The 26897-nt window shown below is 41.1% G+C and overlaps 1 protein-coding gene across 1 annotated transcript in view; it reads left to right on the forward strand.

Moving 5' to 3' along the window:
• Positions 1-20589, forward strand: part of vwa8 (von Willebrand factor A domain containing 8) — a 106848-nt gene extending 86259 nt beyond the window's left edge. Inside the window, exons 40-45 of the mRNA XM_017710845.2 lie at positions 1993-2101; positions 9977-10102; positions 11566-11724; positions 14664-14762; positions 15812-16050; positions 20087-20589. Of these exons, the coding sequence (XP_017566334.1) occupies positions 1993-2101; positions 9977-10102; positions 11566-11724; positions 14664-14762; positions 15812-16050; positions 20087-20195 (841 nt within the window). The 3' untranslated portion in view covers positions 20196-20589. The remainder of the gene's footprint in view (positions 1-1992; positions 2102-9976; positions 10103-11565; positions 11725-14663; positions 14763-15811; positions 16051-20086) is intronic.
• The last annotated feature ends 6308 nt before the right edge of the window (positions 20590-26897 follow it).

The following is a 26897-nucleotide window of genomic DNA, read 5'->3' on the forward strand; positions in this document are numbered from 1 at the left end:
AAACACACCCCTCCCCCTCTGACCCACACTGAATTGCCCTTGTAGCCCAGCTGGATCACAGTGCTGTGGGATTAGCATGAGCCTGTATGGATTACTGGCTTTAACTGCAGCATGTCTCACCTGGACAGCCGCTCACGCCTGCTGAGAAATAACACACAGAGCTGTCAGTCAAGCACTGCAGTCATCAGGGCCTGGCCAAACTCCAAACACCCACTGCTCACACCCCCAGTAGAGCGTTGATCCAGGATGAGTGTGGGTGGGGCAGTGTGGTGGATGTGCTCCCAGCGGGGCTGTTGGGGCTCGTCATACACAACAACAATGCTTATTAGGGGCCTCCCACACTGAAGTGCTCCCTATTGTTCTCACTGATGGATGGCTGTGTTAAAGAGGCTGTAGTCATGCAGCGTCACCTGACATCCATTAAGCAGTGGTATTCACTGCTAACTGTGAAGATGTTTAAACCTGTAAGAAAGTATAGTTCTCAAAACCTATTAGAAGATCATTTTTACCTTACGGGTACTGTAATCGATCACTAACAGTATCCACAATTTCAATCCAGTATGAATCTGCAAAGAGAGTTTAAAGATACCTGACAGTTGCCTTAAACAAAATAAAAAGTTACATTTTACCCTAAGTGTTTAATATCTAATTTTAAGTAATGTGTTTAACATAACATGAATTATTACTTTAATAATATTTAGCTAATGTGAAGTAAACAAGTAACAACTGCATCAGGTAATGTAGTTTTCACATTGTGTTGACTAAAACTAACAAATGTATTTTTTTAACTTTAAAACACAAGAGACATTCTATTAATAATGGTTGGATAATATGAAATAAACAAATAACAGTTGCATTAATTCATTACTCAGGCATAGCTAGTTTTCACTTTATCTCATGTATATTAAGTACTAAATAGCTCATAGAAATTCATTAGAGATTCCTAACCTACCCGGCATCTATCAGCATAAGAACTAAAGTGTTTCATCTATATTCTTCTCTTCTTGGATTCTTATGGATAAAATGCTAAAGTGAGAGATGTTAGCAACAGTATTATAGTCTGTATGTTAAACCAATACAGCAGAAAGAAATTAAAATATTAGCTAACCATTATTAACATAGTAACTCATGTAATTTTATTGTTAATAAATGCATAAGTTATCTTAGTCAACACTTAATGTGAAAAAGAATGAAGTTGTCACTTGTTTACTATTAGCTAAGCATTATAAATGTTGTACCTCATGTGTTGTTTGTGTTAGTTAGTAAACACTTATTATAATGTTACCAAAAAGTATATTGTAAGGAGTTTGACATGTTTACAAAATGGTTGAAGAATTAAATAATGAGCATTTACGTTTTTTTTTTTCATGTGATCATGGAATAATTAATGTTGGGGGATTATTATAATTATGAAAAGCTCTTTCTATTTGAAATTGCATTAGAAATTTGAAATTGTATTTGTTTGTTTGTTTGTTTGTTCGTGGGGGTGATGGTGGTAGTTGCCAAACAGCAAACAATCAAAGACTATTGCTTTCAAAGACTAACATTAAACATTCATGACATTCAAAGACTATTTAAGTACATTAAAACAGAGCACAACTTGACACAATTCTTTTCTTCTCACTACAAGACTACTGTAAACTTTAACATATGTGCTCTTGTTTCTGTTTCTTATTTGCTGCCATGGTTGCTCTGTCGTTGTTCTGTTGCCTGTCACAGACTGTGACATTTCAGTCCACTCTGTCTGTGGAAATTTTGGGATATTACGCAGATTATGCTTTTTGAATCTCTTACATATTAATTATAGAGCCATAGAATGTCTTTGGTTAAAACTAATCCAGCTTGAATACAGCTTTATAGTACTTTGTACACACCCTCTAATAATAAAACAGCATGATGTTCTCAATTGTTGCTAATGCTGCTCTCTAAATGTAATGACATATGTAGTGTTGAAAAGCATCCCTAGTACACCTCTTGTGCTGTATGTTTTAGGCTGAAGGAGATTGAGATGAGTGAGTATGACGCTACCACATACGAGCGTTTCTCTGGAGCGGTCCGGCGCCAGGTCCAGTCCCTTCGTATCATTCTGGACAGCCTGCAGGTAAACACCCACAATGAATCAGAAACAGAATTGTTTATGTTAGCCAAGAAAGAGATCACTTACAAGGAGTTAGTCTTGATTGTACAAAACTCATTTTCAAAGACGTTGGTACAGTATGTCAAATGCAAATAAAGACAGAAAGCAGTAATTTGTAAAAACACCTTTTGAACTTTTATTGACTTGAAATTTAGACTAAAATTAATTTGTTTTGAATGACCCTACATCTTAATTATGTTTATTTTATTAAAACAAATGATTTAACATTCCAACTCAAAAATGCTGACTAGTACATGACTAGCAAACACAGCTTTAAAGATTTTTCATTAAAACTCAAAGTTTCATTAAGTGCAGAAAATCAGTTGTAGCAATTCATAAGTTTACACACAGATTTTCAGACTTTGAGACACATTTACTTCAAAACAGTGAGATTTAACTGCTCAGCATGTGGCTATAAGGGCCAGGGATGCAGTCTCATGCCCTCTAAAATGCAGGGGTGTGGCTAAACCTTTTGAGCTTCAATAATGACATAAAGATGTGGGACACAATTTTTTAATAACATTTTTAAATTAAAAAATTTAATAAATCATTTAAATCTCTGAGCATCTCTTTAAAAAACTGAAAAAAAGGATTATTTTCACAAGTTGAAATTTAGGGGTTAATGCTTGGGACAGCCAGCCCTCATAAAGAAATTACCCTATTACCAATGATGATTTTGTATATGTTTTGTTTATTACTATCTCAATTAATATGTTGGGTTGAAACAGATCATAATTAATGTAAATGTGTAACATCTGAATACTTTTTTCTGTTTAAATGTCGTTTTAACTATTTTGTTAGAATGTTCCATATACAGAATGCTGTAACTGGGGCGTTTTCAAAGTCTAGTAAAACTTTAACTTGACAGTGACATCTGTGCTTATGAGTGTGTGTATGGTGCTTTAAACGCTCTATCAACATTCCCATTTTTCCTTCCTATGACGTGCATGTACACACACAAAGGAGCATCATCTCTTTCCTCTTACCTTTATTCATAAATCTCCAAACAATCCTTTTCTGATGCTGAGTGACCCCGAGTGATATCTTTTCTGCCCTGAGTGACCTCTTTGAGTGGATGTCCGGTAGAGTGGGCCACAATGGTGCAGTGAAGCAGAAAGAGAGCTGCTTTTTGGCTGCCTTTCATCAGCACTCCTGGGGTTTCCCTGTGCAGTGAGAGGGATGACTGAGGTAGCAGGATCAGGTTCCTCTCTGGCAGCTTCACACACAAGCTCTGCTCAAACACCAGACATGTTTATGAGAAAACACTGTGACAGGGATTCCCACCTAACTTACTCTCCCTCTTCTCCCTCTCTTATCCTGTCTGTCACTCACTATCCCATACACATGCATGCACACATTCATGGCCTTTTTCAATATTTCTTAAAAGAGGTCTGCTGCTCTTTGAAACACTGCTATCTAATTTCGCCTGCACAAAACTCTGATAAAGATTTGGCAGCTGGCCTGTGTATGTATGGTCTAGCCAAGGCACCTTGGCATTGTTCTACACAGATCCATCTTGTACAGACAGGGCAGGGCTGCAGAGCTGGAATTACCATCCATTTCCAAGCCAAAGGCACATTTGTCTGCACTTATTCGCTGTTTTCCATCCAGGCGTGTTCCAGAGTGCTTGTTTAAAGCCATAGCTTGGCACAAAATCAAATTTACACAATACCCACCTTAGCCTGAATGTAGCTGTCAAGCCAAGATGTGTTTAGTGTCCATAGTTTGCTTCTTCAGTTTCATACTGGAGTTACTAACATAGTGAAAGTTTCCACTGTCAATCAGCATCATGCACACTGCATAGTTCAGTCATCACATTCTTTGCCTTAAACAATAAACAATAATCTCAATCAGACTTGCAAAGGTGGATAAAAGTATACTATATTGCCATTTTTTGTGACACTGTCATAGGATGTCACCTTTGCCACAAGTCAGTTTGTGACATTTATGCTCTGCTAGATTTGCCCTGGTCAACCATAAGTACTATTATTTTGAAATGGAAACGATTAGCCATGTCCATGCAAACCAACAGAGCAGAGCTGTCAAGTCCCACACATCCTTCTTGAAATGGGTTTCCATGGCAAAACAGCTATACCCATAGTAAGGTCACTATGCACAGTGTCGAGCATCAGCTGGAGTGGTATAAAGCACTTTTTACTTTATTAACTTAAAAAGGTGATGAAAAAATAAAAATATGCCCCTTTCTCCTGGTAAACTGAATGTAGTGTGTTGTTACATACGTATGTGTGTATGTATCTCTACTCTCATATAAGATACGCAGTTGGACCTTATGGACCATGTTGTTCCTTTGAGGGTGCAGTTACTTTGTACATTGTGGAATCAACATGTACTCGTACCTTTTTTTTCTGACAGCGTAGTAGCTATTTTAAATGAAGCTCTAGGTCAGGTGTGGTATGAGTGAGAGACGGTGCACAGTGCTAGCTGTAAGTCTACACTAGTTGTTTGTTGTAGCTGTAACCTTGTAGCTCCCCACTGTAAAACTAGACAAGCTAAATACAATACTACACTGGGAAAACTACAGTAGTACCACAATTTTAATCAAACATACACTTTAAAGGCATCCTGTTCAGTTGTGCTCAAATCTCAACATTTACAGCATATCACATGCTATAGCAATTCCCTGTCCTGGTAGATGATTAGATAGGTAGGTGACTGCACGCTCACACCTGAGCATCACATGACAGAGACACAAACAACCACAGCGCCTTATCTTCAGAGGAATGCACAGAAAACTGTAAAGCAGGAGAACCAAACTGCACATTTGTTTGCTTGCAGTTGCTCTGTAATCAGTGCACATTGTAACATGTTTTTCCACAAGTGATTCTCCCACACAACTGCACTGTACACTCACACTCACCCCACACTGTTCAGATTTATGTAAGTGGAAACATTCTGGTAATATGACAGTATATTATACTGTACATAACAAAGTGAAAGAACACAGTCAGTAACTAACCTTTTGATTGGCAGGATTAGCATTATCTTTGAAAATTACATGTTTTAAATTAATGACAGCTTCTTTGTATCCCTCTAAATAAGAGCTAAAAGGAGAGGAGTTGTTCTTTCTCCTTCACACCTTTTTTTCATGAGCATGCGCTTATATATAGGTCAAAAAGCACCTGAAGGGCACTGCCCTTGCAGTGTCATTAAAAGACATCGGCTCTGTTAGATACTGTGTAGAGAGTTTTCAGCTCTTATGAGCATCTGGAACATACTAAAATTTGGTACAGCTCAAACTACAAAATACTATATAGTGAATATGTTGCTGCATAAAATCACATGCAAAAGTTTGAAAACTCCAGTCAAATGACGTTTTCTTGATTTTTTTCAAACTTCAAAATTCAAAATTCCCAGGGACCCCAAGCCGTTCCCAGGCCAACTTGGAGATGTAATCCCTCCAGCGGGTCCTAGGATGACCCCAGGGCCTTATCCCGGTAGGGAGGTGTCCAAGGGGCATTCGAATCAGATGCCCGAACCACCTCAGCTGGCTCCTCTCAATGTGGAGGAGTAGCAGCTCTACTCGGAGCTCCTCCCGGGTGGCCGAGCTCCTCACCCTATCAAATAGTGTGTAGCCCACCACCCTGTGAAGAAAGCTCATTTCCGCCGCTTGTATTAGCGATCTCATTCTTTCGGTCATTACCCACAGCTCATGACTATAGGTGCGGGTCAGGACGTAGACCAACCGGTAAACAGAGAGCTTTGCCTTATGGCTCAGCTCCCTCTTCACCACTACAGTCCAGTACAGTGACCGGATTACTGCTGCCGCCTGTCCCAGCCTACGGCCGATCTCACGATCCCTCTTCCCATCACTCGTGAACAAGACCCCGAGATACTTAAACTCCTCCACCTGGGGCAAGTCCTTTCCCCTTACCTGGAGTGGGCATGTCATCCTTTTCTGGGCTAAGACCATGGACTCAGATTTGGAGGTGCTGATCCGCATACCAACCGCTTCACACTCAGCTGCAAAACGCTCCAGTGAGCACTGGAGGCAACCATGTGATTCAGCCAAAAGAACATCATCATCTGCAAACATGACCCGGAGTAGTAGCCCCGGTACCCCATACTCCCGGAGGACCTCCCACAAGATATCTCGGGGAACCCAGTCGCAAGCCTTCTCCAAATGCACAAAACACACATAGACTGTCTTGGCAAACTCCCATGCCCCCTCAACAATCCGAGAGAGGGTGAAAAGCTGGTCCATTGTTCCACCGCCAGGACGGAATCCACATTGTTCCTCCTCAATCTGAGGTTCAGCTATTGGTCGAAGTCTCCTTTCCAGCACCTTGGCATAGACTTTCCCAGGGAGGCTGAGCATTGTAATTACCCAATAGTTGGCACACACCCTCCAGTCCCCTTTTTTAAAAATGGGGACGACCACCCCGGTCTGCCAGTCTAAGGGTACTGTTCCTGAAGTCCATGCAATATTGCAGAGGCGTATCAGCCACAACAGCCCCACAATATCCAGAGCCTTAAGCATCTCCGGACAAATCTCATCCACCACCGGTGCCTAGCCACTGAAGAGCTTGCCCACTACCTCAGTGACCTCCACCAGGGAAATGGAGCTTGACATGCTAGAGGCCTCCGGCCCTGACTCCTGTAAGGGAGGCATGTCTCTTGGATTAAGGAGTTCTTCAAAGTGCTCCTTCCACCGACCGATAATATCCTCATTTGAAGTCAGAGTTTCTCCGCCCTTGCTGAATACAGCTTGGCCGCAGCCACCCCGACCATTCCTGAGTCACCGGACAGTTGTTCAAAACCTCCTTGCAGCCGACCGAAAGTCTTTTTCCATGGCTTCACCAAACTTCTCCCATGCCCTGTATTTTGCTTCTGCCACCTTGGCTGTCACCTTTTTCGCCTGTCGGTACCTCTTTGCTGAGTCGGGAGTCCTTCGGGCCATCCAGACCCTAAAGGCCTCTCTCTTCAGCTTGATGGGGCCTCCGACAGTCGTTCCCAGCACACCCTCATTATTCGCTTGGGCCTACTGGGTCTGACCATCAGTTTTCCTTGCCATCTGATCCAACTCACCACCAGATGGTGATCAGTTGACAGCTCAGCACCTCTCTTTACCCGAGTGTCCAGAACATATGGTCCCAAGTCAGATGAAACGACAACAAAGTCGATCATTGACCTCTGACCCAAGGAGCTCTGGTACCATGTACACTTATGAACATCCTTGTGTTCGAACTTGGTGTTTGTTATGGACAATCCATGCCTGGCACAGAAGTCCAATAACAATTCACCATTCGGGTTTAGATCGGGCAGGCCATTCTTCCCAATCACGCCTCTCCAGGTCTCCTAGTCATTGCCAATATGAGCACTGAAGTCCCCCAGTAAGACTATGGAGTCTGTACGGGGGACCCTTTCCAGAACCCTGCCCACTCGCTCCAAGAAGGCATAAGCACACACAACAGTCAGAGTTTTCCTCTCTGCAATTTTAATTCACATTGAGGCGACCCTCTCGTCCACTGGGACAAACTTCAACTGCACGACCACCAGCCGGGGACTCGTGAGAATCCCCACTCCTGCCCGGCGCCTCTCCCCCTGTGCAACCCCTGAGTAGGAGAGGGACCAACCCCTATCAAGGAGTTTGGTTCCAGAGCCAGCACTGTGAGTGGAGGTGAGCCCAGCTATATCTAGTTGGTACCTCTCAACCTCCAGCACAAGCTCCGGCTCCTTCACCCCCAGTGAGGTTACATTCCATGTGCCAAGAGGCAGTTTCTGCCGCAAGGGCCTAGGCCACCAAGGGCACCCCTGCAATCTCCAACTGCCTGTGCAGCACTGTCTTATACATTAGGCAACATATTTGTAGCCATTTCATGTGAAAACTTTGTAAGGTAGTTTTTAGAGATGTTAAATGCTTGGTTCCTATCACATGTATTGTGAAGATTTCTGACTTGGTTTCTCTAGAACATTCTCAAGGCACATTCCACATCACATCTCTCTGAGTGCCTTTGTTTGCATTTTAACAGTTTAATTATGCAGAATGTTTGCAAATTCAGTGGAATTCCTCTTTAAATGTTTACTTTTTTGGGGCCTTTTGAGATATCAGTTATGCAGAAAAGAAATAAAGCATTAGCTATTAAAAACAGTGTTGTGCAGCTTGAACCACATCGTTCAAGGTCACTAACCTTTTGCCTTAGCTTTTATGGAGCTTCTATTACACATCTGACAAAGTCTAATCTTTCTCCTCAACTTATTGTTGCTAGTGAAACTCTTGGTAGTTTTCTGACAGTAAGAAATTACATAGAGTAGCCCAGATGATCTAATCTATTCTGGGAACCTCTGGACTGTAGTAAATGTCTGTGGAGAATTGCAACAGCTTGCTGATGATTCCCCCTCTGACACAGTAAACAGGCCACAGCATTGCGGCTGTAACTCTTTGTTCTGTGTTATCTGTGAGTGAATGGTGGGATGACACAGGAGGACAGTGTGTGGGATGATGTAGCAGATTAGAGAGCTTGAGAGGGCTCGGGATCAAATGGGAAGCACATGTGGAAATGCCTTTATAGGTGATAGTTTATGTTCTGCTCATTGTCCATAGCTGAAGAGGTTAATGTGCTACGGAGGTCATGATCACATCTGCAAATCCTGAGGCTTTAGAACAACGTTCATACTTCATTATGGGTAAAATGCTTACTACCTTACTCACGTAAACCAAAGATCATCATGCCTAATGCTAAGCATCAGCTAGAAGGGGTATAAAGCCCCCTCAGCAATGGGCCATGGAGCAGAGGAACTACTTTCTCTGGAGTGGTGGAGCTCCATAGTATTTGATCTCACTACTGCTACTGTGGCTAAATACAGATAAATTCTCACAATAATGTTCCAACTTCTAGTTTAAAGCAATCCCAGAGGAGTAGAGGCTGTTATTGCAGTAAAAGGAGTACACACTCCCTATTAATTCCCTTGGTTTCAGAAGAAATGTTAGATAAGTATACACCTACAAACTTTTGGACTTAGGGTCCGATTTTCTAAGCCTTTTGAGCCGCTTTCGGTTTCAGATGCATTCTGCCCATGTGTCATGTCTGAAACTGCCACATGACCCTAAATCTGCAGTTTATGGTCTGTGTGCATGGTAAAATGCAAAATGCATTTCTACATCTCATGCATACGTGTTTGACGGAAGGCTGTGCAAAATGTGTGAGGATCACGCACAAAGTGTTGTAAACAATACACATGCACCTGATCACATACTCTGTATTATTCAGTTGGTTTTGCATTGATCTTCCTCCATGTTTTACACGACTGGCACGACTGTGTGCTGAAGAAATATTTACTATGAGAGCAAGAGGTGTGAGTGTGTGAGTGACTGTCTGTGTCTGTCTGTCTGCCCTGCGATGGACTGGCGACCTGTCCAGGGTGTATCCTGCCTTCCGCCCAATAACTGCTGGGATAGGCTCCAGCACCCCCTGCAACCCTGACGGAGAAGTGGTTTAGAAAATGGATGGATGGGTGGATTATGTAAACTCTTGGGACCAGATGTACGTATGTGAGATGTGTCGCAAAAGTGCCGCAGTGCATCTGTGCTGTCCATGTTATAGTTTCACAAACTCTATAGTTAGTGGGCAGGACCACTATACTATACTGTAGTCACATTGTGGGCACATATTGCTGTCAAATCACATTAGCTCTCCATTTGATGACCATATGTACATCTGCTACATGATGGAGTTCAAAAAAGCCTTTTTTTCACCTTCTTGGTTTTAATTTTTAACTATGTTACTTCTGGGTGATTCTTGTTAAAACCTGTTCCTGGTGTTGCATGTTCTAATAGTGATTGTAAAAAGGTGAGATGTGACTGTGCTTTTTCACTCACAGGCTAAAGGGAAGGAGAGACAATGGCTAAAGAACCAGGCACTAGGGGAGCTGGATGATGCTAAGATTATCGATGGCCTGACTGGAGAGAAAGCCATTTACAAACGCAGAGGAGAACTGGAGCCAGAGGTGGGAGTCTAAGGGCGGGGGCTGTTGTCTTTTGAGACTTTTGAGGCAAGTGGAAGGGCCCTTGGAACCTTTATTCAGACAAAGAAGTTCCCACTGGTTGCAGTCTGATCAAAACCCTCACCATTCACCCTTACTCAGAAACACATAATTGCTTCTAAGCATGCACAGTGAGTCGTATATGTGCTGACATTCACACTTTCAGCCAAGCTCTTTGGTCTCAGGAGCACCTCACTTACTGCTTTAATTATGACACATAACAAGCTGAGCAGTGAATGGTTTACATCACACCCATAGACGTCTACACACAAAGTAAATACTTTTAGCACTTTATCTTATTCGTTCCCAGCCATTTGGAATGCAAAGAGAAAGGATCTATGGAAGTGAAAGCTTAACATTTCCAATTCTTGACTATATACAGTTAGTTGTGTTTAAAGGTTTGGGTCCCTCTGGTCAAATTACATGTTTCGCTGATTTTCTAGTGAAAATAATTTAACACACATTCTACAAGAACATAATTCTGCACTTTTTATGCACAATTAATGTTGATTTGCTGAATTTAGCATATTGGGAGAAAAATATAAAATGTGGCTCTGCGAACATTATAGAGCATTTAATATGTTTATTTTTTTAAGTATGTTTGACTCAGAAAATAAATAACGTTTTAGCACTAAAGTTTGCTGATACAATGCTATATTTAAGTTCCATGTAGACACACTTATTTTTACAAAAAAAAATAACAAAACATGTCATTTGACAAAAGTTGCTCAAACTGTACACAGTTGCATACAACTGTATATCACACCTTTTTGAAATAGGTTTACCAAGTGTCTTATGGGAGATTCAGAACAAAATACAGAGGAAAAATAAGACCAAAATAAAAAGACAATGGGATTTGTTATATACAATGGGAGAAAGGATTGACATCAATATGACTTTTAGCTTAAAAAGAAATAAAAACATAACTACCAGAAGAATGGCTGGCTAGCTGTTCTGTTTATAGTTGAAGTGCAGAATGTGCCAGCCTCTCAGTAGTGTTTATAGTAACTATTCTGTGCTGAAGTTTTACTGCCTGTGTCTGTGTTTCCTCTGACATGTTATGCTCTTTTACTTCCTAATGTTGACATTTTTCATAAACAGCAGTTTAAACCCACAATTAGAGAATCTTTTTGGACAACACTAAAGATACAAGGGTCAATTACCATCTTAAAAAGTTTAGACGTTCCGTTGAACCCACAATGTCCGTTTAATAAATGAACTCTCTTAAAAATTAAAAAGGTGTCCTAATTCATTATGTAATGGCTTCTGTAAAATCTATTAAAAACCTCATAGCATATTATAACTTTCAGGAAAGGAGCCTGAGCAAACAATGAACAGTGATGGATGCTCTCTCAGATCTGGTCTAAGTGTCATTTCTTGGTTTCCTTGTCTGTGTTGTGTTCACTGGACTCTGTCTCTGTCTGCAGTTGGGCACTCCACAGCAAAAGCCCAAGCGCTTACGTCTGCTAGCAGATGTATCAGGCAGCATGTACCGCTTTAACGGCGTGGACGGACGGCTGGAGCGCTCGATGGAGGCTGTGTGTATGGTGATGGAGGCCTTGGAGAGCTACGAGCACAAGTTTAAGGTGTGATACCCAGCTGCTTTCACTCCTCTCTGATCACTGGCACATTGGGTTCCGTTTAGAAGAACATGAATCAAGCAGATGGAACATCTACTAATTTGCCACCACACATGCTCTTTGTGTTTATCATGTAGGAAAAGTAACAAACAACCAAACAGAAGTGAAATTTGTATTTATTTACAGTAAGCTGTCTCCATACCAACGCACCGTGGAAACAATCACTGTGCTCACTTCATCTGAGCAGTCTGCGCTGCTGTGTAATGGGGCTATCCCCAACCGCTGACACATTGTGATGGAGGTTGCTATGGGAACAGGGCTCATGGAGCCGAAGGTATCCTCAAAAGCAGACACATGCTTTAGTCAGAGCTGTGTCTACAGCAACAGACGTGCAGGGTTAAGCCTTTTCTCTTTCATTCTCTTTTCTCCCTCACTCTCAATCCCTTTTGGACTATCTCCCTTACATTTGTATCTCTCTCTCTCTCTCTCTCTCTCTCTCTCTCTCTCTCTCTCTCTCTCTCTCTCTCTCTCTCTCTCTCTCTCTCTCTCTCACACACTCTCACTTTTACTCTCTCTCTTTCTCTCTCTCTCTCTCGCTCTTTCTCTCTCTCTCTCTCTCTCTCTCTCACACTCTCACTTTTACTCTCTCTCTTTCTCTCTCTCTCTCTCTCTCACTCTCACTTTTACTCTCTCTCTTTCTCTCTCTCTCTCTCTCGCTCTTTCTCTCTCTCTCTCTCTCTCTCTCTCACACTCTCACTTTTACTCTCTCTCTTTCTCTCTCTCTCTCTCTCTCTCTCTCTCTCACTCTCACTTTTACTCTCTCTCTTTCTCTCTCTCTCTCTCTCTCTCTCTCACACTCTCACTTTTACTCTCTCTCTTTCTCTCTCTCTCTCTCTCTCTCTCTCTCTCTATCTCACTATGAGTCTCTCTCTCTCTCTCTCTCTCTCTCTCTCTCTCTCACTCTCACTTTTACTCTCTCTCTCTCTCTCTCTCTCTCTCTCTCTCTCTCTCTCTCTCATGTCCAGCTGTTGGCTGCTGTGCAGGAGGCAGTGAATCACTGTTTTACTGGAAGCAGCTCCCCCGTGTAGCGACAGCAGTACAAAGCTGAGCTGTTGTCTCTTCTTTTATTTCCATCTCTGAGAGTCAGTGGGAGGAAGTAAAGTGGAAAGAGTCTGGCAGAGTCACATTATGTCACCAAAAATCAATGCACATCAGCACAGAGACATGTTTTGTTACTGTGCTTACAGAAGCTTTTTATTTTGGTTGCAGTGGTCTAATTCAAGATGTGTGGGGTTAACTAGGACTTCGATAAATGAGGCAAAAGGAAGAGAGATACATGAGACCACAGTATCCATAATCTCCATGCTTGTGTGTGTGTGTGTGTGGTGGTGGTCGGGGGTGGGGTTTTGGGGGCGCCAGACACTACGGCCCCATCGTTCCCTTTAGTGTCTTGTACATGCATCAAGCTGCCCTTTATATATCTCTCTTTGAGTGTCACTTATGTAAGCCACATTATATAAAGCTCCATCTGTCAACTCATCTGCTTGACTTTTCCACTGACACGAGCATCACTCATGCATACATCTGTTAGCTGACACTCACTCTCTGCCATACCTGTAAAGTTGTCCTGTAAATGTCAGATCAATTATGTGTTCTTCCTCATTATGTTGTGTACATAATCACAGTGGTTTGCAAAAGTTAATTCACTTTGTCCTTATGTCCTTATTAGCAATCTTCAGTTTAAACTCAATCTAACCATCTCGCAATTAATTTTATAAAATTTATAAAAAAGAAAATATATGTTTTTTTCCCCAATATGTTAAACTCAGCAGGTTTATAGAGGTTTTGCACTAAAATCTACAGGAAAAATGTCATATTTTACTTTGCTTCTTGTAGGCAATGTGCTCACTTATTTTAACTCAGAAAATCAATAAAACGTGTAATTTGATCAGGGTGTTTAGACCTTTGCATATGACTGTAAGCCATTCGTGTCAACAGAAGTAAACAATTCCAAAATTGCATTTTTTTTCTACTTATCTGTGTCATTACACTTTCAGTGTGTGTGGTAGTGACATCATACTGATAATATGATATAGCTTCCCAAGCCAGGCTGGTTGAACCAAAGTGAGCATTCTCTGTGATCCTGTGATTCTTTACCGTTCATTATGATTTATAAGGTGTCACATTATCAGCGCTGTGATATATACTAAGCTACAAAGTCAGTTATCTGCTATTTCACCTAAAAAGTGAAAGAATTGATGTCATCTGATATAGGTATGTCAGTTTGACATCAACATGGACAAAGGCAGACTTTATGGCAAACGACACCTATCGCAGTAAGCCTTTATGACTGTTATATGAATTGTCATAAGGAGTTTATGTAGGTGCCATACAGCCTTTTAAAGAATGCTCTACAATGAAGTGTTATCTAAAAACTAAGAAACCTGAAAAGAAAATACTAAATTTTTAAAACTTATTAATCTTACTTTTCTTCATGTTGTATTCATAGCCTATAGTTTTCTTTTTCATATTTGTTGGTATTGTTGGTGCTTTCCAATAAAAAAGCATAAGCTTCTGTAAAAGTCTGATAATGAGAATACACTTGTGACTGTGCAAGTGCTTACACACTGTTATCTAACACATCTTACAGTTATGAAATACTGTGGGTGTCTACTTTCTATTTTTAAAAAAATAAATAAATAAACACTGCCTACTGCATCCCCCTGCAGTTAGGTAATAACTGATTCGCGTAACTTCTGCTTTAAGTTTCTTTTTCCAACTCTCACTGTCACCACGCTGTATTTTGGGGATGCTTACATGAATGGAAAAAAGCTTATAAACGTAGTGTACATGTCTATATGTGTCATTCTCAGGCTGGAATTTGTGGTAGTTTCCTGGTACACTAAGATCCCCTCTCTCCCCTTTCCTGTTTTTTTCCTCTGTAGTATGACATTGTGGGACACTCAGGAGATGGCTTTGATATAGAGCTGGTGAGATGTGAAAAAGTACCCAAGAACAACAAGCAAAGGCTGAAGGTTTTGAAGGTATGTACCCTGCCTGTGTACTGCGTGCTTTCTCTCATGTTCTTTCCCTTTGTTTGGAAATCGACTTCCTGGCAAGCCTTTTTGGAATTAAGTCATTCTTCATCATGAAACGTGGCAGGATGAATGCACACAGACGCATTTCAGCTTGTAAGGGTTAATTCCACAGTGACTGTTTATTTACATTCAGTGAAACATCTTAGTCAGACTTTTTTTAAAGCCCAAATAGTCTGTAGACTTGGTACTAAAGAGACACACCACCACAGGCTGCTCTGTTCTAAAGTCTGAGCTTTGTTACAGTCTGGTAAAGAACAAATACAGCATGAGTCATCAACACATTATATAAACACCTGGCTGTACAGACCTTTGTAGTGTCAAGCAGATGTACCGTTCCACCGTATATGACCTGAATACTAGAGTTTCAATCAAAAATCATTTTGGAGAACATTTTGTGTTTGTGCATGTGCTACTAATTAATGATTGGAATCAATGCTTTTGATAATAGAAAGCCAGTTTGTTTTCAGATACATGTTTAAATCATTCTTATATGCAAGTGCTGATCAACTGTTCAACAGGTTTTAAATAATTAGTAGACTTTGCTATAATTGCTTTATGTAATTATAGATGTGTCAGTAACGATGAACAGAGACCTATGGGATTCTAAAATGACTGAAAAAGCTGTTTAACATCAGTAACAATAATGATGTTATCAGTAATGAGTTTTTTCAGCATCAAGATAAAATAAAATTAATATCCCTAAAGCTTAATATTTCATGTGGTGATTAAATTTCAAGGCAGTCAGCTACAGTACATTATTTTCCATTTAACATTTTTTTTGCTACTCAAATACTTGAAATATTGAATAAAACATGGAATAAATACCAGTACAATAATAACTTAGACTAAATAAGTTGCTTTTGTATATAAAATGACAGAAGAGTTGATATAATAAATGATTCGAAATGTTTGGACAGCAATGATTAAATTAATTGTGTTCCAAAACAGTAGAGGTGTAACAGTGTCCCTTGCTCTCTCTGGTGTCTTGTTCTCAGACCATGCTTGCTCACTCTCAGTTCTGTATGAGTGGAGACTACACGCTGGAGGGCACAGAGCATGCTGTGATGGAGCTGGCGCGTGAGGAGGCAGATGAACACTTCGTCATTGTGCTGAGCGATGCCAACCTGGAGCGGTACGGCATTAGCCCTGACCGATTTGCCCGCGCACTCACCAGCAACCCACAGGTCCATGCCTTTGCCATTTTCATTGGCTCACTCGGAGACCAGGCTGACAGGTGAGCTAGACCACACACACACACACACACACACACATATATGTGTCGAGAGGACAAAACAACATGTAATGTTAATCCTCAGTATATCGATAGGAGCGATGAGGTAGGCACCGGACAGCCATCACAACATTCAACCTCCAATATCCCAGTAAATACCCAGATACCCCTTCATGTGTCTGGCAAAAAATGGAGCTCACTTCCAGCATTGCATGTAATGCAATCGATAACACATACGTATGTAGCATATTTTTTGGTTCAGGTTGCTTCAACCTAACGTGAGTTACAACAGAATATTTGGGGCCTCTTTTGAGTGAATCTCCTTGTATGTGTGTGGTGTGTGTGTGTGTGTGTGTGTGTGTGTGTGTGTATATATATATATATATATATATATATATATATATATATATATATATATATATAGCAACCTGAACCAAAAAATATGCTACATATGTATGTGTTATCTATTGCATTACATGCAATGCTCTAAGTGAAAATGCTCTAAAACCCTTGTATCTCCATTTTTTACATTTTTCAGTTTTTGGCCTAATTTGAAAATACCTGTTGTCCTTCACATTGTTTGTAAAGTTCATGATGAATGGACCAAAAGAAATGACCAAAAATGACTTGGAAAAAAAATCTGGTTCCATGAATTAAAAGTAGAGTAGGTTTTTTCCTTGTCCTGTAAAGTTACCATTTTGGAGATACAAGGTTTTCTCCCGACAACAGCGATATATATATATATATATATATATATATATATATATATATATATATATATATATATATATACATACACTGCTAAAAATAATAAAGGGAACACTCAAATAACACATCCTAGATGTGAATGAGTGAAATATTCTCATTGAATACTTTGTTCTCTACAAAGTTGAATGTGCTGACAACAAAATCACACAAAAATCATCAATGGAAATCAAATTTATTAACCAATGGAGGCCTGGATTTGGAGTCACACACAGAATTAAAGTGGAAAAACACACTACAGGCTGATCCAACTTTGATGTGATGTCCTTAAAACAAGTCAAAATGAGGCTCAGTATTGTGTATGGCCTCCACGTGCCTGTATGACCTCCCTACAATGCCTGGACATGCTCCTGATGAGGTGGCGGATGGTCTCCTGAGGGATCTCCTCCCAGACCTGGACTAAAGCATCCGCCAACTCCTGGACAGTCTGTGGTGCAACGTGGCGTTGGTGGATGGAGCGAGACATGATGTCCCAGATGTGCTCAATCGGATTCAGGTCTGGGGAACGGGAGGGCCAGTCCATAGCTTCAATGCCTTCATCTTGCAGCAACTGCTGACACACTCCAGCCACATGAGGTCTAGCATTGTCCTGCATTAGGAGGAACCCAGGGCCAACCACACCAGCATATGGTCTCACAAGGGGTCTGAGGATCTCATCTCGGTACCTAATGGCAGTCAGGCTACCTCTGGCGAGCACATGGAGGGCTGTGCGCCCCCTAAGAAGAAATGCCACCCCACACCATTACTGACCCACTACCAAACCGGTCATGCTGAAGGATGTTGCAGGCAGCAGATCGCTCTCCACGGCGTCTCCAGACACGGCTGTCACATGTGCTCAGTGTGAACCTGCTTTCATCTGTGAAGAGCACAGGGCACCAGTGGCGAATTTACCAATCCTGGTGTTCTCTGGCAAATGCCAAGTGTCCTGCACGGTGTTGGGCTGTGAGCACAACCCCCATCTGTGGATGTCGGGCCCTCATACCATCCTCATGGAGTTGGTTTCTAACCGTTTGTGCAGACACATGCACATTTGTGGCCTGCTGGAGGTCATTTTGCAGGGCTCTGGCAGTGCCCCTCCTGTTCCTCCTTGCACAAAGGCGGAGGTAGCGGTCCTGCTGCTGGGTTGTTGCCCTCCTACAGCCTCCTCCATGTCTCCTGGTGTACTGGCCTGTCTCCTGGTAGCGCCTACAGCCTCTGGACACTACACTGACAGACACAGCAAACCTTCTTGCCACAGCTCGCATTGATGTGCCTTCCTGGATGAGCTGCACCACCTGAGCCACTTGTGGGAGTTGTAGAGTCCGTCTCATGCTACCATGAGTGTGAAAGCACCACCAACATTCAAAAGTGACCAAAACATCAGCCAGAAAGCAGAAAGGTACTGAGAAGTGGTCTGTGGTCTCCACCTGCAGAACCATTCCTTTATTGATTGTGTCTTGCTAATTGCCAATCATTTCCACCTGTTGTCTATTCCATTTGCACAACAGCTGTGAAATTGATTGTCAATCATTGTTGCTTCCTAAGTGGACAGTTTGATTTCACAGAAGTTTGATTTACTTGGAGTTATTTTGTGTTGTTTAAGTGTTCCCTTTATTTTTATGAGCAGTGTATATATACACACACACACACATACAGGGTGGGCCATTTATATGGATACACACCCAAATAAAATGGGAATGGTTGGTGATATTAACTTCCTGTTTGTGGCACATTAGTTTATGGGAGGGGGAAAACTTTTCAAGATGGGTGGTGACCATGGTGGCCATTTTGAAGTCGGCCATTTTGGATCCAACTTTAGTTTTAGGGTGATGTGACACATCAAACTTATTGAGAATTTCACAGGAAAAACAATGGTGTGCTTAATGGTGTGTTTTAGCATAACTTTATTCTTTCATGAGACCAATCCACTTTGGAAGCTGGCACATTCCCTGAGTTTTTCCAGCAAGATGGTGCACCACCTCATTATGGGTGTCCGGACCGAGCATTCCCAGATGAACAGTTTCCTGGAAAGTGGATTGGTCATCATGGGCCAGTTGAATGGCCCCCAAGGTCTCCCGATCTGACCCCCTTAGACTTTTATCTTTGGGGTCATCTGAAGGCAATTGTCTATGCTGTGAAGTTCCGAGATGTGCATTGACAATCCAACACATTGGGCAGCACTTTGAACACATTTTATAAGTGGTCAGGAACTTGTAAATAACTCATAAAGAATAAAGTTATGTTAAAACCAAGCACACCATTGTTTTTCTTGTGAAACTTTCAATAAGTTGTCACACGACCCTCTTCCCATTGAAAAAACTAAAGTTGGATCCAAAATGGCCGACTTCAAAATGGCCACCATGGTCACCACCCATCTTGAAAAGTTTTCCCCCTCCCATATACTAATGTGCCACAAACAGGAAGTTAATATCACCAACCATTCCCATTTTATTTGGGTGTATCCATATAAATGGCCCACCCTGTATGTGTGTGTGCATATATATATATATATATATATATATATATATATAGATATAGATATAGATATATACACACATACACACACACACACACACACACACACACACACACACAGCCGTGCTGTGTCAGTACAGAGCTATGCAGTATCGTGCCCTTGGGTGTAAAAATACAAATATTGAATTATATTGGTAATTACAGCCCAAGGTCAGGTCTTTTAAGCTCAACAAAAGAGCACTTTGAAATGTAATTATAATGTCCTTTTCTTGGGCATACTATCACTTTGTTGTGGCTTGTATGGTTAAAAAAGGCTTCTAAGGCTTGTAGGCCCAATGAAAGAGTATAGTCCATAGGCTCATGTAAATGGCTTTGTTTTGTTTTGCGTGACAGCAAAGGCACATGGAACGAATGTGCCGACATGAGTGTGATGCCACTGCATGGCCTTAATCTGTGCCTGAAGTGACTCCACTATTTTTTTTTTTAAGCCCACCATGATCTAAAGGCCAGGCCTTTCAGAACATGTGTCCTTTTCAAGGGACAGAATGACAGTAATGAATGGTCAGTGAAATAGGAAAGAGGGGGCAGGAGGGTGAAAGGAGCAGGGCGCCACTCCGCTTTCAGCGCCCTTTTCCCCCTCAAAGGCTTTTTCCCAAGCTCCTGCCTCTTACAAAAGAGCTTGTGTGAATGACAGCCATTGTCAGCCCATTGAGGCTTAGGAGCTCACTTTGATTGAAAGCGAAAGCACATTTGCATTGGTAATGTTTTTCTGGGGTGGGCTGGCTTGGGTGGGGGTCTTTTTTCTATCTCCGACACCCAGGCTCCAGAGAACCTTGCCGGCAGGACGTTCTTTTGTTGCTATGGACACCAAGCAGATCCCCCAAATCCTGCAGCAGATCTTCACCTCCACCATGCTGTCCAGTGCCTGAGCAGTCCCAGTTGAAGAAGCACCTGTACTCCATTCCTGACCTGGGTGCTTCTGTACTGGCCTTAAGGTCACACTACATGTCCTGTCCTGTCCTCACAATTGACTGCCATCTACAGGGGATGCCATGATGTGCTTTTTACAGCATAAGTATTCAGTTATTGAAATGATTAAAAGGCTTTTTATCCACTATGAATGCACTATGAGTTCCTTAACTCACTGCCAGCTGCTGATAGTTTGAAAGGATTAAGTAATATGTTAACATTAGTATATACCTAGTGTTAATTTGTTGTTAATATTTTTTGTTTGGTTAACTTACTGTATGCACATAGTATCTATATGTATATGTGAAGATGCTCTCAGGTGAAAAGGTTGGACAATAAATATCATTTGACATACGGCATGTCCGACTGTAACTTTTGTGCCTTGTTCAAAGAGGCCGGTGTTGCATAAGGCCTGGTGTTTATCTGGGATTTCCCTGGATCCTCTCCTTACCTTCTGATTGCAACCCATGAGGGAGAGACAGAAACATCCTACTCCTCCATCACATGAGTCTATCCCATAAATCTCTCTTCATCTGGAGAAACAACAACCACAAATGCAACTTTACACTGCATTCCTTAGCCACCTCCAGCATTGACATCCAAGCTTTGGTACAGCATCTTTGACAGTGGGGGAAAAAAATTACACTTATAATTGGAATTATAATTCAACCAGTCATTAATACTTGCCTGACGCTGGAGCAGGACTGAAAGCTTTTAAATGAAAACAATGGCTCATGTAAGTAGCCAGTCCAGATGAACTGTATGCAGTCTTGGCAGACCATACTGAGGGTATTTTTACCTTTCTGGATTATAGCCCTCTGTACATCCTGTTTTTTTGAATGAACTGGAGTAAGTTTTTTTTTCCTCCCCTTCCTGTCTCTTTTGACCTGTTGGCTTTGCCCGGCTGGGCACTCAGCAGTAGCAATGCCGATTGGAATGTTGCCACCCTGACCCTTGGCATTCCCCACATGACTGCATGTGCTCCTTCGCTGCTGCTTGCGTAAGTCCTCCAGCCCACTCCTCTGCTCAGCCCACAATCATCAGCTCTGTCGGGATGCGTGTGTTTTTCCTGTGTTCCATGTATGTCAATAGAGCGGCCCTTTTCCTTCCTGTGCTGCTGGATGTGCTGACGCTGGGCCAGGCCTCCCTGCACTTCTCCAGAGGGCCGCAGGATTCCAGCCCCAGGCTCCAATTGCACTGCACTGGCTGGGTGTTGCTGGGGAGAAAGGGGATTGTAATTTATAGGTGCTGGCCAGCATGCTGCTGTGGAGAGTCAGCAGGTGGCAGAAAGACTGAGTGTGTGATGGAGAGTAGATGGATTTGGCAGCTGGTCACGTGTATTTTCACACAAAACACTGGGTGTGTAGAGTGGAGCAGCTCTAGAGTGCATTTAAGGGCAAAACCCCAAAGAGAAGAGAGGGAACTGTGTGCTAGTATATGTGTGAGAGTGCTTTAGCTGAAGTCTGCAGACTAGGTTAGAAACAGCAGTGGATCAGTTACTCCACTTGACATGCCAAGCCGTCAGAATCATCACAACTGTTATTGATTCAAACTGCATTTAAATTGCCATAGGGATGCACAATGATATAGGAATCATATCTGTATTAAAAAACATTGATGTTGTAGAATTGGGTAGTATCCACTTTTTTATGCCTTTAAACCATCTCCAAATATTACTGCCCAACCCTATGGCACTAAACAGATGTTTGGTTATGGTCTTTATTTTAATACAGTACTTGATGGCATTGTTATTGGGCAAGGCAGCTCTGGGCTACTGTGCTAAAATATCTGGATTTTATTCATTTTACTGCATTTAGAATCCTATAAAAATCTGGGTGGGTCTAATCACAAATTCCACATAATATAACATTTTATGTATCAGCATTGGCATATATATATATATATATATATATATATATATATATATATATATATATATATATATATATATATATAAGCTGTCAGCACTGGTGCAAAATTCCTATATCAGTGCATCCTTATACTGCATCTACAGCAATACAAAGCAATGTTTCAATACAATATATTCAACCAAATGTTTTAAGGTTGTTTAAAGAAGGATGTTGTTCTGGTCATATCCTGTGATTGTGATATAGTCTGTTCATAGATCTCAAATTGCTCAAGTATCATATTGTGTTAAAAAAAAATAAGATCAAATAAAGCTTCAGAGTAAACACTGTTGTCTTTTCCTTACCTTTGGGATTTAGAATGGAAAAGTTCACTGGAACTGCATTCAGTGTCTTTTCATCAGTAGCAGCACCCTGCTGACTGTTATGCCTGATATTTGGAGTACAGCTGTTTCTAGATGAGAGCAGAGTCACTTGACTCTGTGTAGTAGCATGCACCATCAAAGACTTTTCACTGCTAGGAGAGGCGGCTAGACAGTTTTACCTCTTTCGGGTCACTTTTTCCGTCTGCTAAGGAACAAAATGAAGGATCACCAAATTGGGCTGCTGTATTTTACTGTCCTGCCCAATAGCTATTCCATTACATCGACCTCTGGGATGGTTATGATTATAATTACATGGTCCGGTTAATGCACACTTCTCCATTCGCTCTGAAAATATACACACTTTATTTCTTCCTTTTCTTCACTCTTTCATCTCCCTGTCCTCTCAAGGCTTCATAACTTTGCCATACAAGTGAGTATAACATCTGGAAAAAGTTGATCATTTGTCCAGAGAAGCACAATGTCATGTGCATTATCCTGAGCTAGGATTTGCTAGTTAATTCCCATTTGCTTTAACGTTATCATGGAAAACATGCTTGACTTGTACTGTGAAGTAGTTGCCTGCTTTAGAGGTGAAGTACAAAGTTTATTGTTAATTATTTACACAGTAATCAAGTATGCCAAGGTCAGTCCTTACAATCTAAATGTTGGTTTTACTTCTGAAGGAAGTTGTCAGTGAAGAGAGTCTGATACTGTGTTGTACAGTGCTGTGAACAAGACTACCCTTCATTTTATTTACTTTCCAGTCAAAATGACCTTTAAGTACAAGTTTTTTTTCAGCATCAGGAAAAAAGGAGAAACTGTATTTAACAAAAATTACAGAAGCTTCAACAACAAATGTCATTTTTTCGGTACTTAATATGTCCACCCTTTGGTTTTACTACAGCTTCCCTTCTGTTCAAGAGACTTACATTCAGTTATTGAAAGAAATCTTTGGCGATGTTTTTTCACACCATCAGTGTTCAGTCTTAAAAGTTGGTTGCATTTTTTTGCTTCTCACAATCCAGGCAGTCAGTCCCAAACAAATTCAATGATTTTGAGGTCTGGGTTCTTCAGTAGTCAGTGCAGTGTTCTGAGAACACCAGCAGTGTTTCCTGCCTTATGCTTGAGGACCTCTGTGATAGGCTCCAGCACTCCCTGCAACCCAGAAGGATAAGCATCTTAGATCATGTGTGTGTGTTTTATTGTCTATTGTGAGGTTATATAGTACTTTTATATGCAAAAACTCACTTAAAGCTTTGAGAATAGTTAACAGATTTCATGGCCCAGCCAGTCAATTCAAATGTATTTCTACAGTGCCTTTTATGGTGGACATTGTAAACCAGCTTTGTAGAAATCCAGTGCAAGCCTTTTACACTGTACTCTGTATACAGCAGGTCAGTGCCTATTTCTACATAGTCTTTTCCATAGCTGAGCTGTGTGCTTCTGATTCTCTAAGCTGTTGTGTCATGACAGCTTGGCTAAATGTGACTAATACATTTCCTGCACACCTGTTGGTGCTATTTTTACACGTTTATGCTCTATGTTGAGAAAATACAATGTCTTTCTTCTAGGATATCATAACTATTAGCAAATGTTTGTTTTCACAGTGTCACTTCTGCATGTCCAGTCAGATGCCAGCTTCTACTTGCTGCCTTTGTTCAAGCAGTGGCATGCATTGTTTTTTTTTCTGTCTGTGTCAGAACCTTCTTACACTTACGGCATTTGGCAGACGCTCTTGTCCAGAGCGACTTAAGGTTTGATCATTTTACACAGGTAGGCAAAGGTGGTGTTAGGAGTCTTGCCCAAGCATTCTTATTGGTTTAGTGTAGGGTGTTTTCCCAGGTGGGGATTGAACCCCAGTCTACAGCGTAGAAGGCAGAGGTGTTACCCACTACACTAACCAACCACATTATGACAAATTACACTTGTCAGCATACCTCTGAAGATGGTACAAATAAGAAAGACTGTACTGCTCTAATATCTGTGAGCACATGAAATACCATAATGTACATTCTGTCATTTTCCCAGAGAAACCCAGACATTTTGATGCGTAATTACAAAGTTGTTTCCTTTGACAGCGTTTAGATTTGACCTGTATTTGTGTACTGATAACGTCTGTGTTTTCTCCTCTGCGTCTCTTGTTCTCAGTAATGGGAGAGTGATTTGCATGCAAAGATAGTGTTTAGTCTGACCCAGAGAGAATGTGACTGTATCATGACTGTATTGTGTAATGATCTGCTGTTACTGTACAGTCAACCTCATCACCAGGCTATTAGTCAGTATTATCTCAGCAGTCTCCAACGCTTGGAAGAATATGACCTTCGCTTGCACTCTGTGTTCTATATAAAGATAGGCTATTTAGCAATGTACTGCTTGGTAACACTAGGAACACTACAGAGTGTACGTGCAGTAAGTAAACAAAAATACAAAAATAGTAAGTATGTGTCCAAAAGTATCTGCACACCCCCTTTTTTTTAGTGAATTCAGCTACTTGAGATGCAATCATTGCTAACACAGGTATACAGTTGCACCCATAACTTATATAATCAACATAGCGAAGCATTGCTACTAGAACGTGATGCTCTGCAGCAGCTGCACCTGCCCAATGCCAAGCGTCAACTCGAGGGGTATAAAGTTCTCAAGAAGTGGACTGTGGGGCAGTGGAATTGTGTTTTCTGGAGTGATCGAGCTCAAACCCTCTGAACAATCTTCCCAAATCTAGTGTAAAGCCTTACAAACTCTCTAGTAACGCCCTTGATTTCAGAAGAAACACTGAATGAGCCAGTGTCTACAAATGTTTACAATGTATATCATTGTAGAATAGGCTCAATCAACTGAAAGAAACAATTTAATGTAGAAGAGTTGTGTAGTGTAGGAGAGGAATATTTCAGAGCGTATGAGAATGCGATTAAACCAGTGCACGTGAGTGTGTGTGAGCACAGGTAGACGTGCTGGGTTTGTGGGCATAGTAGTGGGACGCATGTGCTGTGCTAATGGGCTTCCTGATGCTGTTGATAGGGAGGTGAGTGCTGTTGAAGGGAAACAAATACGAGCCTATGCTGCTGGACCTCAGTAAAGCCCAGCAGTGCTGCACTGATGAGGCTCTCCACAGTGCAAAAGCACTGAACATTGACCAAGCCATACTAGAGGACACTATAAATATTCAGCCTCTTCCTGTCACATGTACACTGTATGTCAAAGTTTATACCTCTGCTTCTTTGGAAATCTGAATCAGTTAAATATCTGCAAAGGCCTCAGTAACATAGAGTTGTGTATATTTGGCAACTCTCAGCTTCATGTTTGTCGAAGGTCCTTCTCGATATGACAGGCTGGTCAAAACTAAAAGATGATTTTTTATGTGGGCAGTAAAAGTGCATGTTGTCAAATGCTGTAAATAGTCCTAAGTTCTGGGAAAAGAAAACAAATATTTTGTCCTATGACAAAATAGGAGCCATAAATGTAAGTAACTGTAAATGTTTGAACAGTAAATGTAAGTATATTTCCTTAGCATGGGGTGGATTTACATGTGTGGAAAAATACACGTTTACTTAAGGAGATTGCATCAGTGTCAGTCGTATATATCTGATGGGCAGGTTAATTGTTTAACCACAATTAATTAATAATTAAACCACAGTGGTGAAATCCACACATCTCTGCATGTTAATCAGTGACAGTTGTGCTGGATTGTTAACTGGATTTTCTCAGTCATTCATCTTCTGTTTTTCTGATATCCATTAACTCCTGCTGATGGCAGAGACTGCTGTTTGTAGGAGCAGAATGTATACATTTACATTTACATTTACATTTACAGCATTTAGCAGACGCTCTTATCCAGAGCGACTTACAAGAAGTGCTTTGTCAATATAGAGAAAGTATCTTTGCTAGTTACCAATAGCTTAGAGAAAAAGACAGTCCTGGGCTCAGATACTGCTAGAAACAAATATGTCACTGCAAACACCAAGAGAAAAAGAAACAGAGTTGAACGCAGAACTCTGAGCCATTCAATGCAATACAATAACAATAAGATACAATACAGTAAACTACAATACAGATTGCAGTACAATAAAATAAGTGCAGCAATAAAATAAGTGCAGCGTGTATGTGTTTAATTTTTCTGTCAAAGCAGTATATTATAATGTCAGCCTGCTAAACAGTGTTTGTGAGTGGTGCTGAAGGTGTGATGGTGGTTCTTTCACGTGTTCCCACTAGAAGGAGCATATAGCCGATGCTGTCATTATTGGGCAGTTCATCTGCTGTTAAGCAGCTGCAGAGACTTACCAGTGAGTAAAACTGTTCAGCCTGAGTTTTCATTCACTACAGAAATGCTCACTTCACAACAATCCACAGCAGTTCACTAATGCAAATAGTAATTTCCATTATTCATCATAATTGTTATTTGCATGTATTGTAAGAAAAGCTCATTTCTCCTTTC

This window comes from Pygocentrus nattereri, chromosome 6 (genome assembly GCF_015220715.1).
Source record: "Pygocentrus nattereri isolate fPygNat1 chromosome 6, fPygNat1.pri, whole genome shotgun sequence".
Lineage (NCBI taxonomy): Eukaryota > Metazoa > Chordata > Actinopteri > Characiformes > Serrasalmidae > Pygocentrus > Pygocentrus nattereri.